This window comes from Peromyscus maniculatus, chromosome 7, assembly GCF_049852395.1.
Source record: "Peromyscus maniculatus bairdii isolate BWxNUB_F1_BW_parent chromosome 7, HU_Pman_BW_mat_3.1, whole genome shotgun sequence".
Classification (NCBI taxonomy): Eukaryota; Metazoa; Chordata; class Mammalia; order Rodentia; family Cricetidae; genus Peromyscus; species Peromyscus maniculatus.
Genome location: NC_134858.1, coordinates 48063842 through 48081369, shown reverse-complemented (window position 1 = coordinate 48081369; position 17528 = coordinate 48063842). Strand labels below are relative to the sequence as shown.

The following is a 17528-nucleotide window of genomic DNA, read 5'->3' as shown; positions in this document are numbered from 1 at the left end:
TAGGGATACATTCATGCTCAGCATTTAGACATTAATTAGGGCAGCATAATTCATTTTTAGGATCTAATTCTCTTGAAGAAATTAAAATGCAGTGTGTTGAAGTCTTGTCGGTAAGGGCACCAGGCCCAAAACACAGATTGGGTACTGTCTGCTATAATATATAGGGCAAGCTATTTTTAAAGCTCATGATTGTTACAGTTACTAGGAAACAGACAGGAAATGAATGGTTTTGCAAGAGATATAGACAGTTGCTAGATGGTATATTCTCATTTATAGGAATAAGAGTGTCAAACTGGAACTGGCCCACACTGGCAATTCCACCCTGAAATTTCGACAAGCCATAAACATCCACAGGACTTGTCCTTCCAACTACCTCTTTCTTTGAGGCACACACAAAAGAACCTTTCAGTTCCTTTGTTCATATTGCTTCATATACATTCGCTATAACCCAGCTGTTTTCTGAAAGATATATTATAGCTGTATGTATTGATAATTTCATTTCTGCTTGCAGTCAAGGACTAGTACTCATTTAAAAACATCACCCTTCCTTCCCTTAATTGTTAGGAAAATCCCTTAAAGAGTCTGTCTTGAAACTTTGACTTGCAATTTCTGGGGCAGGAGGGGAAGGTGTCTTTCTGAGAAGTAACTGAATCCCTAAGGACCCTATAGGGCCCATAGAGGGAAGACAGTTGCACAAACTGTGTACAGTAACTCTCCCATGTACACAGTTCAGTCCATTTGTGACACTGTTAGGGACTATAATAAAAAGATTTCCAAGTTCACACCTTCACTAGCTGGTTGACAAACCTGTAAGATAAACCTTGAAAATGCAAGTGTGGTGGAGGCATTGCGTGTCTCATTGCACCTTAATACCCTGCATTATGAAAGTGGCAGACGTGAGGGAAGGTCGGAAGGGCAGACACACCAGAACCGTAGTGGTGTTAACCTCTAGCGGCTTCGGGAGAAATTTCACTTTCACTTCTGAATTTAAAATTTTAAACTGTAATTTGAAATAAAAACAAAAATAAAACTGTCATAATCATGCATGACAATATGAAGAGAATGAAGATAAAATTAATTGAGCTATAATCTCACTACTCAAAGATAGTCTATTTGATGTCCTACTATAAATTGGTGGATAAGGAATAAGGCTTACTGGATGGGAAGACTCTTAAAATTATTCTCTATTATGTGTAATTTTCTTATCTTCTGTATCTAACAGTATATCATGAGAATTTTTCCCAGTCGTGACGTAGTCTTTGCAGGCATAAGCCTTAGCAATTATGTGATCCATTGCTTTATACATCTCTCTCTTTAACTAAACGCTGTAGTAGGCTTTTGCTTTTGGGCCACCAACCAGCTCCCAAATCATGACATGGAGATTTCATATTAGTTGTGAATGCTCAGCCTTAGCTTAGGCTCATTCCTTGCTAGCTCTTATAACTTAACCTGTTTCTCTTCATCTGTGTTTTGCCTCAGGGCTCTTTACCTTTCTTTCTTTCCTCCTGTACATATCACTTTCCTGCTTCTCATGTCTGCTGGCTGGCAGCTGCCTGGCTTCTGGCCCTGGGTGTCTCCCTCCCATTCTCCCTCACTCTCTTCTCTCCTCCTTCCCTCTTTTTCTACTTGAGCCTAGATTTCTCCTCCTGTTTATTCTCTCTGCTCACCAGCCCCACCTGTCCCTCACCTGCCCAGCTGTTGACCATTCAGCTCTTACTAGACCAATCAGGTACCTTAGGCAGGTAGGGTGAAACAAATGCAACACATCTTTACACAATTAAACACATGCAGCACAAACAAATACAACACACCTTCACACAGTTAAAGTAATATTCCACAGCATAAACAAATGTAACACATCTTTGCCTAGTTAACGTAATGTTCCACAACAAAACACCTCTTTTGAACACAGCTTTTTCTTGCATCCTTAAATAGACTTATGGTAGATAATTTTATGTACAGATCTTTAATTACTATGCCATATTATTTAAGAATACATTTCTAAGCCAAGTATGAGTGCACATATAACCAGCACTGAGTAGAAGGAGGCAAGAGGACAGAAGTACAGAGGTGCTCGGGGCTCCATAGCAAAGCAGCATCTTTAAAGGAGTTTTCTAGCATTGTTGTGATTCCTTTCTTTCCTTCTTCACCTGTGTAATGTGCCTCAAGGCAGGAAAAAAATGTGTGTGTGTTTTTAAGTGTTGTAGTTTATTTTTATACTTTCTTACTGAAAAGCACTCCCCTTTGTTTAAAAAAAAAAAAAACAAAGTGTATTGTAAAGGAACTATATTTTTTCTAAATTATGTTAGTTGATTCTCAAAACAACTTTACAACTATTTTACAAGTGAAAACAAAAACAAAAACAGAGCTTGGTTAGAGCCTAAGCACCTTAACTTGCAAATGATCAAGTTCAGGTTTGAGCCTACAGCACCTGCTCAACATGTGCCACATTTGCCAGACACGTGGAATGCAATTCAGTAAGGTCCATTTCTCTGCCCCAGACTCATGGCTTGTATATGCTTGGTGGACTGTATGAACCTGCTCACCTGCCCACAAAATACCATAGGGTAAGGAGCTTAAACACCAGAAAGTTTGTTTCTCAGAGTTCTGGAGGCCAGAGGGCAAGACAGTGTTAGTTCCAGCTGGTCCTGTTTCTGACGAAGTCTCCCTCCTGTGCTTTAGATGGCCACCTTCCCACTCTGTCTTGAGACATCACATAGCTTTTCCTGTGTACCCAGGGGCAGCTGAGAACAAGCTCTCTGATGTCTATTCTTTTTCACTGTTTTTGAGACAGTCTCACTGTGACGCTCAGGCCAGCCTCAAACACTTAACCCCCCTGCCTTGGCCTCCTGAGTGGTGACTAGAGGTGTGCGCCACCACGCCTGGCTTCAGGTGTCCTTCCTTCTTGTATGTGTAATTATGGGCAAACGGGAGTGTTGGTGCCCACGGAGGTCAGAGGGGTCAGATTCCCTAGAGTTGGAATTACAGGCAGTTGTGAGCCTCTTGACATGAGTGCCAGGAACCAAACTTGGGTCATCTGCAAGAGCAGTAATGTCCATCTTGGCTGCTGCTCTGTCTTCTCTGCAGCCCTCCATGTGTCTTGTCTTGGAAAGATACTAATCCTATTGGGTCAGGGCTTCCCTCACTTACAGGCCCCATCTTCAAGTAGAGTCACTTTGGGAATTAAGGCCAACAGAGGAATTTAGAGAGGCTGGCTCAGGGACTTTGAGTCAGTGCTGGGGCCTCTGAGGGCACTGACTGCTGGACGTGTGTCATCTACTACATACGAGGTCTCTGAAAAACAAGGGTTACATTTTGCCCACATCTTGATAGCCTGGCATTTACTCTGTCTAAAGTATTTCTAGAGCATAAATCCTTACTTCTCGAAGCTTATATAATTTATGTAGATTAGCCCAACATTTTAGTCATATATTCTTATATGTCTAGTAGATGGTTAAGGGGCTTAGAAGTGAATTCTCAGTCCTTCTTCCTCCCAGGATGACAGTGAAATACACTAAGAGGGAGAACTTACCTGGTTTCTCTTACTGTCAAGTCACTGGGTAAACTGGATGGGTGCTGTCCTGGTTAGTTTTTTGTCAACTTGACACAAGGTCAAGTCATTTGGTAAGAGGAAACCTCAATTGAGAAATGCCCACACCAGATTGACCTGTGGAACATTTTTTATTAATGATTGATGGAGGAGGGCCCAGCTCACTGGAGGCCGTCCTACCCCTGGGCAGGTAGCTGGATGTTATAAGAAAGCAGGCTGAGCAGGCCATGGGAGCAAGCAAAACATTCCACTGTGGCTTCTGCTTCACTTCCTGCCTTTAGGTTCCTGCCTTGGCTCCCCTCAGTGGACTGTGCCCTGGGATATGTAAGCCAAATAATCCTTTCCTCCCCCAGTTACTTTTGGTGTTTTACCACAGCAATAAAAACCCTAGCTAAGCATGATGGTCAGCTGCTTCAGGAAACCTCCTTGTGGCCAAAGGTGCTCACCCGTGTTGACCCTGAGCCACCCCCATGGGCTTTTTTACAGATTCTCCAGCCCCCAAGTGTTGTTTTTCTAACTGTCCCCAGATGAAAAGTCAGATCAGTGAAAAATCCAACCATTGCTGTATACCTGGAAGAGACTTTATTCAGACATAATTCCTCTTGTGGTTTAGATGAGACAATAAGTTTACAAGATTATAAATTCACAGGGAGCTGGCTGGTTTGGCTAACGTAGGACAAGGTGACTTCTGTGCTGAGGGAAAAAAGAGCTTGCTCATACTGCCTACACCACAGGGGGTGGGAGGGGCATTTGACAAAGACTGCACATATAAGTGTGCTCAGGAGTGATTGCTTTAAAAGGTCTTGGGAGCCTTAGCAAGCTGACAGTGGACAGCTAAGGAGCCTAGAATAAGAGTTGTTGGCCATTCTTTCCTGTAAGAAAACTATTAAATACAAAGGAGACGTGTATCTGGCCTGGGCCAGGAAGAGAATGACAGCTGCTGGCCAGATTGCAGATTTCCCGGTTTCTGTGCCATGGGAGAATTGTGTGGTCTGGGAGAAAGCATCGGCCACGTATCAGCTACCTTACCAACATGAAGGCTCTAGCCCCAGATGCTTGTGGAATCAGCTCCTCCAAACAGACAGAGCTCTGAGTCACCCTCTCCCTCTCCAAAAAAAGGGCCTTGCAATGCCTTTGTTGACTTCCCAGAGCAGTTCCTCGTCACTTCTCACAGATATGAGCTGCCCCTGCTTCAGTGGAAACAATAGTTCTACCCAGTGTGTTCCAATTGAAAGTACCACAGAGAGCTGACTTCCTTTGCTGGCTGCTCCTGAGCAGCTATTCCTAGGAGAAAGCGGATTGATTTCCACAGGGGAATAGTTAAAGTAATGAGGTAAATAATTGCCTGTTCTTTGGGGCTTTTACCAGCCAGAACTTGAAACCACAACTCCCCTTTGTGTGCTGTTTCGCTGTCCATTAGGTGGTTTGCTTGGCAACTGTGTGGGGAGGCAGTGTGCGCATTCAGGGTCTGTGCCGAGCTCTCCCTGGGAGACAGGCACCGTCGACGTTGTGTGAACTGCTAGTGGGTGAGGATGCCGTGCCGTGCACTGGGGCTGATTAACCTCTGCTGGAATTTTGAGCTGTGAGTCATTTGTTATTCTATAATGGAAGGTTTTGGCTGTTTGCCATTTGAATTTTTTCAATCCTTTTTGTGGTATCTGTCTGCCTACAACTAATTCTTACTTTCCACTCCTCAGGCACATTAGAACCAGTTTAAAAACAAAATACCAAATAGTTGAGTACTTAAGTTGTGAATACAAAAGGATACCCAGAACCAGTATGTTTTGTGGTTGATAATTAGAGTGTCAGTGACTGTTCTCTCTCAGCTATGAGACATTTGCTCTAGAAGTGAAAAGTTGTTCATCTTTTTCTTCTGTTTTCCTTATTTAAAAAATAATAATGACTGGTAAGCCTCAAGCCAGCACATCCTGTTCATCTGGAAACCACTGAAAAGGTGGTTATTGTAACAATGACTCAAAGTGACCTGGGTGGCGGTGCCAATTTGGGTCCTCGGGGGCTTCTGTCTCTGGGCGCTCTAGTTGACTCGCCGCCATTTCTGACGTCTGTGCTGCCATTGGGAGTGAGTGCATACACTGGAATAGTTTACTTTTTCTCTCACTTGCCTGAATTAAGCCTGGCCTGGTTTTCTGCTGTGGGTGTCCCTCAGCAGAGCAGCAACTGAGCTTCCTCTCACACTGACAGGTGAATGGCTGCCTGCTTGACCCTGTGCCCCCTGTCCTGGTGAGGAAGGGATGCCAGTCACTGCCCAGCAATATGATGGAGACCTCCATTGATGAAGGATTGGAGACAGAAGGAGAGGCCGAGGAAGATCCCAGTCAGGCCTTTGAAGCTTTCCAGGCCACACGGAGTGGGCAGCGACGGCACACTCTGTCAGAAGTGACTAACCAATTGGTTGTGATGCCTGGGGCAGGTATGGTATCAGAGAAGCACCAAGTTAAACCCTTACAGCATCCTTTCATACTTCAGGCATCAAGAAATAGCGACCATTCTCACCAAGTTCTGGAATTTCATGCAGCTGCCCTTCCTTTATGGAGCAGATCCATGGACTCTGTGGATTAGGTCTACACAACAGCTGACAGAGATTAAAAAGTAATGTCTCTGAGTTGATTCCCTCCACTCCAGGATGCCTTGGATACGGTGTGCTTCATAAGGGATTATGGCTCTCTTCAAGGCCAAGATCTTATGGCTATAGTTTCCATAATGTTTTCCTTACCAATTTTGAAGATGCTTAAACCAACCAGTAAAAGCATTGTGGAAAGATGGGGGTTGTTTGTGGTGCTGGAGAGCACATTAGGCAGCTCCTCTGCCCCTGAATTACACTTAGGATTCCCAGCCCTGAAAAGAACTTATCTTTTAGGTGAGTTTTCTGTTTTCCAGACTTGTGAGTACTCCAGTCCTCTTGCCCATCCTGAAAGATGCGGCTGTCAGGATTAGAGTCTGCCATTTTGTCTTGCTTTTTGTTAGCGTGTTTAAAGAAGCTATTGGTTTGGGTAATATCTGTTATTTTTTTCTACAGGGAAAATTTTCTCTGTGAGTGACAACCCCTCCCTTGACAGTGTGGACTCTGAGTACGATATGGGGTCTGCTCAGAGGGACATGAACTTCCTGGAAGACAGCCCTTCCCTGAAGGACATCATGTTAGCTAATCAGCCTTCACCCCGCATGACATCTCCTTTCATAAGCCTCAGACCTGCCAACCCAGCCATGCAGGCTCTGAGCTCGCAGAAACGTGAGGTCCACAATCGGTCCCCTGTGAGCTTCCGAGAAGGCCGCAGAGCATCAGACACTTCCCTTACCCAAGGTGAGTGCTTTCTTTTCTGGCTTTGAAAACTTCAATCAGAGGTATGGGAGAAGGATGTTGCCTTGCTAGTGTGAATGTATGATAACCAGAAGGCCTATTTTGCTTCTTAAACTGTTTGATGTTTGTACTTTGCAGGAATTGTAGCGTTTAGACAACATCTTCAGAATCTTGCTAGAACCAAAGGAATTCTGGAGTTGAACAAAGTACAGTTGCTCTATGAACAAATAGGATCAGAGGCGGACCCTAACTTAACATCAGCTGCTCCTCAGCTCCAAGACCTCTCTAGCAGCTGCCCTCAGGTGAGTATACAGGCTCTTCCCAACACCACGTTCATCCTGTAGATGTATGGTTCTCAGTTAGAGAGCTTTCTTCTAGTCCTAACTAAATTGGCTTTATGGGAAAGCCCCAGGTCTCAGAGGTTTTCTTGCTGCTGTTACTAACAGCTTAAACCCAACCATGCTGCTCCTAGGTACTCAGCACCAGACAGAGGCCTACAGGCGCAGTCTAGTTTGGGTTCCCAAAACAGGCAGATTATAGATGGATGACTCAGTCTCCCCTGACACACACACACACACTCACACACACACACACACACACACACACACACACACACACACCGCCACACACACACACCGCCACACACACACACACACACACACACACACCGCCACACACACACACACACACACACACACACACACACACACACACCGCCACACACACACACACACACACACACACACACACACACGATGATGATGATGAGCATCAACCAAATGAGAAGCTCCTTGCCATTACTCTTGATGTGAAATCACTACTGCATATGAAGAATCGTCACATTAAAAAGACAACAAACATCACTATTCTATTCTTGAGCCAGTGTTCAGAGCCCACATGTAGGTAAGCGCCTTCTTGTGATGCCACACAGGTGCTTTTGTTCTAATTCTAATACTGACTAGGTAATAGTTGAGTTACTAACTTTGTATAAGTGGCCTTCAACCTACTAGTTAGGTAAAACCTTTTTTGGGTATTAGGTCATGTGGAGCCAGATTTCACTCAGTCATTTCAAAGGTGCTTAAACAATGAATTGAAACTTTCTCACATAGAAATTGTAATGTCCACTGCCTTGATCCTTAGGAGGAAGTCTCTCAGCAGCAGGAAGGTGTCTCCACACTCTCTGCCAGCATGCATCCTCAACTTTCTCCACAGCAGAGCTTGGAAAGCCAGTACCTACAGCATCGACTCCAGGTGGGCTCCTTAGCACTCCTAGTTCAGCTGCTTTGTCACAGAAACCTCTTCGCATTATTTAAGGGTGCTGCTTTATTCCTTATAGGCAGGCAGATTTAACCCTATATTAGTAGTTTCTAGAAACATGTTCAGACTTAGTTTTATACCCTGTATTGATAGTAGGAAAGGATATGCCACTGAGTACTAAAAAAGAGAAGCCTGGCTTGTTTCTAACTTTATATTTGTGAATAATAAGACGGGATCATTAATCTACAAAATGGTAACAGGGCCATCTACACTGGTGCATGAAGAGCCTAAGAAATGATATGACATGGATCCCATTCAGAACGAATCACCCAGCAGGCACTGGGGCTTCCTGTCAAGAACTAAGTCTGGTTTCTCATTGTTTTCCATGGACCTCCCCGTCCTGGAGGAATTTCACAAGTGGAGAACAAGTAGGCCAGAACCAGATGCTGAGGCCTGCTGACCTGATGATGTTCTTCCAGGGTCTTAGTGAACAAGTAGGCCAGAACCAGATGCTGAGGCCTGGCACCTGATGCTCTTCCAGGTCTTAGTGAACGAGGGTCAGTGCCTTCACTCTGGATATACTGGCCAGACAGGCATCCAACTGATAGCATATGGTTAGACTCTTGTTGCTTTTCTGATCTTCCAGAAGCCCAATCTTCTGCCAAAGGCCCAAAATACTTGTCCAATATATTGTAAAGAACCACCTCGGAGCCTGGAACAGCAGCTGCAGGAACATAGGTAAGGAAGTCTTGGGCTAGTAAAGTCAGTTGTTTCCATGGCAGCCTGGAGAAGGCTGGTGTATTTTCCTTTCCATTCTAGCTGCGTCTCCTAGGACCATGCACTGGTACCAGGTCCTTTTCTAGTCAGGCATGGTGTCATTGAGGCGGTTGAGAATCCTAGGGTATAAGTCTGTCAGGCGACTGCCACCCCCCCATGCACTTTGCCATGTCTTTGCATTTCTCTGGGCTATGATCGGCTCTAAGATTTCAGAAGCAGTAGCCTGAAGCAGTCGGTCACACTGATGAGGCTTTCCCCTTGGTAGTGGTCATGCCTGCTGCTCCAACCAGTAGAAGCTGCTTGGCCAAGGTAAAATTGACCTAATCGTCACCCTACCTGGACACTCACAGAGGCCAAGACGTTATCTTTCTCTGAGCAATCTTCATGAGTAATTAGTTTCTCTAGAGGGAGAAACTTGAGAGAAAATGCATTAGTACTTATTTACCTCAGAGGCCAGTCAAATAGGGGCAAACCCCACAGTGGTGAATTACTGATTTTCCCCCTTGCATGGGAAAGAGAGAGATGGCAGATGAGGGTGTCAGGTGTGCTGGTGCATGCCTGGCATTCCTAGCACTCAGGAGACTAGGTCGGGAAGATCACAAGTTTGAGGCCAGTCTGGACTGTATAGAAGATTCTCAGAAATAAAACAGAAAAAAAGAGAAAGTGAAGTTAATGCCTGCCTGGTATTGAATTTACATTGAATTTACATTCACTTGAGATGTAAAATGCTCTTTTGGTGTTACCAATTTAGGCTCCAACAGAAGCGACTCTTCCTCCAGAAGCAGTCTCAGCTGCAAGCATATTTTAATCAGATGCAGATAGCAGAGAGCTCCTACCCTCGACCAAGTCAGCAGCTGGCTCTTCCCCACCAGGAGACTCCACCGCCATCCCAGCAGCCCCCACCATTCAGCCTGAGCCAGCCCCTGAGCCCAGTCCTCGAGCCCTCTTCTGAGCAGATGCAATTTAGCCCTTTCCTCAGCCAGTACCGGGAGATGCAGTTGCAGCCCCTGCCCTCCGCACCCAGCCCCCGGGCTCCCCATCCCTTACCCTCACAATTGCAGCAGCCACCCCCACCACCCCCTCCTCCTCCACCTCAGCAGCCAGGAGCTGCTCCAGCCCCCTTACAGTTCTCCTATCAGACTTGTGAGCTACCAAGCACCACCTCTTCTGCACCAGACTATCCTGCTCCCTGTCACTATCCGGTGGATGGAGCCCAGCAGGGCAACCTCACGGGCACGGACTGTCAGTCCAGGAGCTCAGGACTTCCGGAGACCCCATCCAGCTACGACCCGCTGGCCCTCTCTGAGCTCCCTGGACTCTTTGATTGTGAAATGCTAGAAGCTGTGGATCCACAACACAATGGGTATGTCCTGGTGAATTAATCTCAGCACAGGAAGTAAGGTGGCTCTAGTGAAGGCAGACTCTGTTTATATTTTTATTCCAGCCCTTTAAATTTAAAGCTGATTTTTTTTCCCTTTTCCCTAATGGGGAAAAATCAAGTTTCCCAACTGGAATCAGGATTTGACTAGGGTAGATGTTCCTCTCGGCTCTGTCCCACAACAAAACTGTGGCAAGGGCTAGAACATAGTTGGGAGCTGAAGCGCATGCCTGTAGATGAAGTGGAACAAGCTCTCACGGGGGACCAACAACTGTTTGTATAGAATGACAACACAGACCCAGGTTTGCACCCGCTCGTGTCCGAGGAAAGCCTTGGTAAAAGCAGGAGCAATGTGTATATTGCATATATACACACAGGGAAAAAGAAAAGGCAGTATATTTCACTAAAGCCAAGCAACAGCAAGGTGCTTCAGTGCATGTCGAGAATACGTCATGAAACCCGATGCACAGGGAGGAGAGGAAAGCTGTGCGTTGTCACAGAGTCCTAAGTTCTTGGTGCAGGGTGTCCTCAAGACTGTCACACAGTGGGGCCTGAGGTGTGTGTGTTTCAGAGACACCAAGTAACAGCTGACACTGACCCCTGAAACCTTGCAGTCATCTTTCTGGGAGCACGTGATAACGCCTTTTCAAAAGTACCCCTGGGAGCCGAGTGTTAAAATACTCAGGGCTCCAGAGCTCTCACCTATAGAGAGAACAGGAGCGTCTCTATAGGTCCCAGTGGAGGTGGAAGCAGAAACCAGAAAGCACCAGGAAGTTGGGCCCTGAGCCGGGAAGCCAGGCTCTTCTGCACAGGCTGCAGTCTCCAGAGACCTGCTGTCTGCTACACTGTAGTAATCCCTCTGGCTCTCCACTCTTGTTAGGCGCTGTGGAGCTTTGCAGAGTTGGTAATTTCGTGTAGGGTTTAGATGTTTCTAAGGGTACACAAAACTGGACTTTCCTGGACTTTCCCTGTGAAGTGAGTGGTAGTGCTGTGCCTTCCCCACCACGTCCAGCTCCCTTTTCTCTAGTTTTCCGTTTATGGCCTTGCTGAATCCAAAGTCACTTCAGTATGTTTCCACCAGGTGGGAATCAGAATTCTTCACCTCAAGGTTTTGATTTGTGTGAACTGTTCAAGTATTATAGCAATATTCAAAGAACCACAGATGTGTTAGCCATATACTAGAAAAGCTTAACCCTTGAATTCAATCATCAAAGGAACTGAAAAGTAGATGCTATAGCTAGTCAACTAGATAGCGAGAAGTAATTACTAGTAATCTGTCATTTGCACAGTGACATCTAGGTGTTACAAACTCAGTATTATTTATAAAATTATAATTTCTATTCTTTAGAGTGGCTTGTCCTATCAGCAGATGAATTCACTAAGCACAAAGCGTCTTCCTTAAAGCACAAGAAGAGAGAGCTACTGCACTGATGCTGCATCTAGAAACACCTATAAGTTGCCTTTCCTCTCGGTAGTAAGTGTCCAGGCAGGCAAGGGAAGACTAGGCATGGGAAGTCTACGGAGAGCCACCTGGCCACCAGCCCAGCCCTGCCCGTGGCGGTGATGCGATGTCTTTGAGGCTGGCCAGAGACTGTAGCTGTTGGGCCCCCACTGGTGCCAGGCTGCTCTGCAAACCACTCGCTCTGCTTGGAGTTGGGCTGTGGGTGTCAGCACGAATGGATAGCAGGAGGGACTGTCATTTTTGTGATTTAACTGAAAATCCAGTAAGGATAAATTGTGTTTCTTTATTGATTCTGTTCCTCCTCGTGCGTAAGATCGATGATTTTGTGAGATAAAGAACATCATTTCATTTGAGAGATCATTTCATTAAGATCTCTAATATGTTTTAAAGCTTTACAACATAAGCCAGCTATAAAACGGGGCTTGATTTGTTTAGACTGGAGGAGGATGTTTTCCCAAAATATACTGCAGAAGCGCTGTAATATTGACGAAATGAAAATGCCTTCCAGATTGAAAATGGGGGCCGCTCATTTCAGGACTGCAGGAACAGCACCGCTACAGATTGGCATAAACCCCTGCCCCCCAACAGGGCTGTGAGCTGCTCAGCCCAGGAGACCTAGCAGCTATGGCAGGACAGGTAGGCGACAGTTGAGGGCTGCGGAGAGGCTGTCAGAAGGTTCAAGGCTGCGGAGAGAAGCCGGGAGCCCCCGTCAACAGCCAGCCTGGTCGGCACTGACACTCCGAGCGGAGGGGAGGACAGTCGCCTGGGGAAGAACACCAACCATCCTGCTGGATCCTGTCGTCAGCTCCGGTTCGCTCCTCTCACTCCTTCCAAGTAGAAACCCCTAACTCCACAGCTACCCTTACTTCCCGAGATGGAGCTGGTAAGAGCAGATGAGCCCTGGTGGTCAGCTCATCTGATTGCTTCTGTTGCTGTCCCCTAACTAGTGACCGTGGAAGCTTCCAAGCCGTTTCTCCTAACAAGTCCTAAAGTAACACTAAGAAGGCTTAGGCCCACTCTTGCTGAGAGGCATCTTTGAAATACTGGCGTGCTCACCTGTCAGTTCACATCAGCAGTGTGCACACTACTGTATAGTAAGTAACCCTTAGCTTTGTTACGTTGTAAACCAGCCTCTCCACAGAGGCTGGTGATTCAAACAGGAGGTAAAATTTGCATTCAGCAAAAAGTACAATCTGTGTGGTACTTTTTTATTTTTGGTTCTGGGCTTTGGTTCCCCAGGGTGTCACTCTCTGCTTTGGGGGAAATGCATTAGTTCTGCAGTCTCCAGTTGTGCAAGTGTATCTCTAGTATTTACATGCAGCTGACATGCTGGTGGTCCCTGTAAGGCAAACAGAGGTGTTAATACAACAGGAAGACCATGGGTTGTGGGGTCCCCCTCATCTATTCCCAGGGAGCTGTCTGGCCAGCACCAACCCTCACCCTGCCCTGACTTGGCCCGTATAAACTGCCTTCCCACCACCTTGGGAACAAAGACAGGGCAGTTTTGTGCCCACCACCCTCCAGAATCTACCCAATGGGAGATAGTGAGGCCCCAGGAAAAGCCTTTGGGACTGATGTAAGCTGGTCTGAGCAAAGCCCTTCCTTTCGCTTTGCATCCTGGGAAAAAGAAGGCCAAAGTCCCTCTATCTCAAGACATCAAGATGAGAAGTGTTTAAATCCTGGCCTGATGTTGGGGAGGTAGGACTTAAGCCTTTGCCTGCCACGCTCCCTCCAAATGTGTTTAGTTGAGTCTGCATTGTTACAGGGCCCCCGCCCCATACCCCTAGTCCCACCCAGCCTGTGGAGCCATCCCTCTGCCCTGCCCCAGAACTCCAGCACTAGGGTACTCAGCAAGGACTCATCACAGGCCTCTACCTGTACCCCAGGAGCCATTATACCTAAGGCAGGGAGGGGTACTAGGACTGGAGAAGAGGGAGTGTTCTCTGCTGGAAGATGACAAGATGATGAGCCAGAAACTGAAGAAACCCAAAAAGTAGCAGCTCCTAGGGTCCCAAGTGTGCCAGCAGCAGCTCAGGACGTGGGGACCCAGTGGGCTCTCCTTCGTCTGTGGGGTTCTCTAGCCTCGAAACAAGCCTGTTTCTCACATCTGTGAGAACCAGCATTTCTCTGCTCTGATTACACACTGACACTCACATCAACAGTAAGTTAAGCTCTCTGTTGCTTTAAAGAAAATTCACAGTCCCCGTGGCTTTTTCCCATCCCTCCTCCTTTAGACAGTATGGGGTGTCATTTGATGACACTGGCCCCAGTGGGCAGTTGCAGAACCCCCGTGCCAGGGCTGACCTTTGCTGCGTTTGTACCCCTAAGCTGGGCTGCCTCTACTGCCTCCTCGGAAGCCACCCGAGCCGCTCGGTCTCTCTGTGCCTAGACATCAAAGGTAAAAACTGGAGAACAGGTAGTAAGTTGGAGTCATTGCCCAGGCAGGGATCTTTATCATTTTGTTGCTTCTGGAAATTTTTTACAGAACTTACCTTCAGAGTGATTTGTGGGGGAAAGAGCAGTCTCATCGGCCTGGTTTCAACACTGGACAAAACACACTTCAAAACTTTCTCTCTCTCTCTCTCTCTCTCTCTCTCTCTCTCTCTCTCTCTCTCTCTCTCTCTCTCTCTCTCTCTCTCTCACACACACACACACACACACACACACACACACACACACACACACACACACACACACACACACACACACACACACACACGTCTTCCCTGGCTGGGAGTCCAGAAACTTAGAGCCTTCCTGGCTTTTCTCCCTGCCCTTGGTGGTAAATGGAATGAGACAGTGACCTGTAAAGGGTCCTTTGGCCCTAAAGTATCCATCCGATCCCCATCATCCTCTCACTTACTCAGTTAGCCATTTTTACCCCGTTACAACAGCCTAGTTGATTGTAGAAGACTCCAGCCTTCCTAGTTGTACCACGTCTTATGTCCACATTACCTGTGAGCAGATTTGGGTACATGACTGCATGGGCTGACAGACAGGTAAAGATACTGCCCAGCAACTTAACCAAGGACGGTGCTTGCAGGTCCTGCCCTCTCGGCTTGCCTGTCCATTTTCACAGCAACGGACCAGGCACTTGCACAAGTGCGCTCTCACACTCCTCATATCGTTTCTGTGAAAGTAGCTAAAGAGAGATGGTCTGTAGTTCTCACAGCTGAGGAGAGCAAAGCTCTCGAAGGATCCATGACTTAGCTGAGGTCACAGAGCTCAGAAGTGGCGGTACAGAGACAAGCACCTTCGCCTGGCTTCTGGCTGTGCTTCTGTGTTGGAGCCCTGCCCACAGCCCCTCCTCTTGAGAGCAAACAGCTACATAAACAAGGCTGCCCTGTCCGGACAGCCCCACCCCACTTGACAGCTGCCTGGCTTTAAGTGCCCACTGTAGTTATCCAGGTGACTGTGCCAGACACGGAGGGAAAGACGGACACCACAGGCTGGACATCCAACTGTCCGATAAATTGCGGAAGTTTAGGCTTAAATTAAGGATGTCTGCTCCTTCAGAGTTATGTAGCCTGGTGCTTTTTCTCTGTGAGTATATATTGGAAGGATTCCTCCCTGGTTGCCAAAGGGGAAATTTAGTCAACAGAGTCAACCCCAGAGAAGATGGTTGCCCACAGAATCGTGAATTCAACCTTTATTCTAAAGGGATGGCATGTAGAACACTTCTTTTTCTTTTTTTAATGGTCTTTTGAAACAGGGTCTTACTATGTAGCTCTGACTGTCCTAGAATGTCCTGGTTTACTTGTAGACCAGGCTAGCCTCAAACTTGTAGATCAGCCTGCCTCTGCCTCCAAGTGCTGGCATTAAAGGCGTGCACCACTCCTACCCAGCACATTTCTTTACAATAAGTCCTGCCAAGAAGGAAGGCTTATTAAACACTTCCAGGATTACAAAATGGTAATGCGCTTTGATGATGGAATGCTAAGTCTTTTCAGAACCAAAATGGGTGAGTAGGGGTAGCTTTAAAAATAGAAATACAAACAACATCCCCGTGGATGGAGTAATGTTACATTACGAAGTGCAGATAACTAATGCCTACCCGCCCAGGATTTGCTCAGTCAAGGAAATTCAAGTGGTTAAACAACCCCATTACCCATAGTTTAAAAAAAAAAAAAAAAAAATCTGCCTCTACCAGAATCTGTGAAGGAGAAAGCAGCAGCAAGAAAAAGGGGAAGTTGAAGTTGGCTTGCTTTTGGAGACTGCAGCTTAAGAAGTGAGTGGCAGAGATTATTTGCACTTTGTAGAAAGGCGGCAAGGCCATCTGCCTACTGCAGAAAGGAAGGGAGTGGTCTTGCTGGGTTCAGCTTGGTCTGTGAGTTACTTTCGATAAACTTAATCTGACTGTAGTCATTTTTTTTCTGTGTGCTTTTTAATTACTAAGAAAAAAATTGGTGACTTCCATAGCTTTGGTATTTTGAGTGCAAATCCTAATAGCTCCAATGTGGAAAATCAAAGTGTAACCTGCCAGTGTTAGAAAATTGCCTAAAATGCAGTTTAATAAACGATCTTTGTACCAAATGGTAATTTAAATGGAGTAATTTTCTGCAAGGAAAATGTACTGTCTTTATGTTTCCAACCCTCCTGAATTAAAATAAAAACACCTTGTTTTCTAAAAGCCTGGTGATGTGAATGTCAGGCTAATGAGATTATAGGCAGGTCTCCACCTCATTGAGTACCGGGTAGAGTTTTCACACTGTGGAAGGTGGCTGTGTTCTCTGAGCTCTGAGGCTCATTTCAAACTACAGAAAGGACAGTGGATAATATGTTCTCATTGACGTCAGCATGGTAAATAATACCTTGCCCCAGATTGCCTGAGTACACGTTAGCCACTACAGATCGCTGATGGAAACATTGCTAACCGCAGCCTGCATACAGACAGGGCCCCTCAGGGCCTGGTTAATGCTCCTTGATGTTAGTCTCAGGACAAAGCCCATCACTGCAGGTAGTCTGTACTAGGGCCTCTGCCATAGGAAGAGAACTAAGACGAGCACACTGTGCTCTTGTTCAGCTCTCCCAGAACAAGTAACATATGGGATGGAAAATAAGATACGCTAAACTGCCAGGAAGGCCAGCACAGGATACTGCGACTTAGTGACAGTGTCACCTCCTCCCTGGGTCTGTAAAAGGGACACACACCCACCATGGACTTCTTACAGGGACAGACATCCTTTAAGACACAATGTGCCGGGCGGTGGTGGCGCACGCCTTTAATCCCAGCACTCGGGAGGCAGAGCCAGGCGGATCGCTGTGAGTTCGAGGCCAGCCTGGGCTACCAAGTGAGCTCCAGGAAAGGCGCAAAACTACGCAGAGAAACCCTGTCTCGAAAAAACCAAAAAAAAAAAAAAAAAAAAAAGACACAATGTACAGGGCTAGAGTGATAGCTCAGTGGTTAAGAGCACCAACTGCTCTATCAGAGGACCAGGGTTCAATTCCCAGCACCCACATGGCAGCTCACAACCATCTATAACTCTAAGATCTGACACCCTCACACAGACATACATGCATACACCAATACACATAAAAAGTAAATAAATTGTTTTTTAAAAAAGACACAATATACAACCCCTGGCCCTCAGAGTTTTGGAGAATCCCTCACCAAGCTGCTTTCATGTGTCCCAGACTTGGGCCAGACCCCAAGTGAAAGGGTAAGATGAAACCCTGTTCTCTGGCAGTGGATGCAGCTGAGACTAGGTTCCCTCCCATTGCTTCAGCCGTTCCCCTGGGCCAACATTCTAGAGAACTGGAGCAGCTGTGAGGTGTGTACAGAACT

The 17528-nt window shown here is 46.4% G+C and overlaps 2 protein-coding genes across 12 annotated transcripts in view; one reads left to right on the top strand and one right to left on the bottom strand.

Annotated features, from left to right (window-relative positions):
* Positions 1-16276, top strand: part of Sik2 (salt inducible kinase 2) — a 109408-nt gene extending 93132 nt beyond the window's left edge. For 3 of the 9 annotated variants that reach the window (XM_076575355.1, XM_042280918.2, XM_076575356.1), the window contains 7 exons: positions 5753-5981; positions 6588-6872; positions 7008-7171; positions 8010-8120; positions 8773-8864; positions 9655-10266; positions 11630-16276. In XM_076575355.1, coding sequence (XP_076431470.1) covers positions 5753-5981; positions 6588-6872; positions 7008-7171; positions 8010-8120; positions 8773-8864; positions 9655-10266; positions 11630-11654 — 1518 coding nt within the window. In that variant the 3' untranslated portion in view covers positions 11655-16276. The remainder of the gene's footprint in view (positions 1-5752; positions 5982-6587; positions 6873-7007; positions 7172-8009; positions 8121-8772; positions 8865-9654; positions 10267-11629) is intronic. The other 6 variants (XR_013052474.1, XR_013052476.1, XR_013052475.1 and 3 more) reach the window with 3 other exon arrangements.
* Ppp2r1b (protein phosphatase 2 scaffold subunit Abeta) overlaps positions 12936-17528 on the bottom strand; it is a 34487-nt gene continuing 29894 nt past the window's right edge. Inside the window, exons 16-17 of one of the 3 annotated variants that reach the window (XM_006972331.4) lie at positions 14048-14148; positions 12936-13082 (exon numbers count right to left, since the gene is read on the bottom strand). In XM_006972331.4, the coding sequence (XP_006972393.1) occupies positions 14083-14148 (66 nt within the window). In that variant the 3' untranslated portion in view covers positions 12936-13082; positions 14048-14082. The remainder of the gene's footprint in view (positions 13083-14047; positions 14149-17528) is intronic. The other 2 variants (XM_006972334.4, XM_006972330.4) reach the window with 2 other exon arrangements.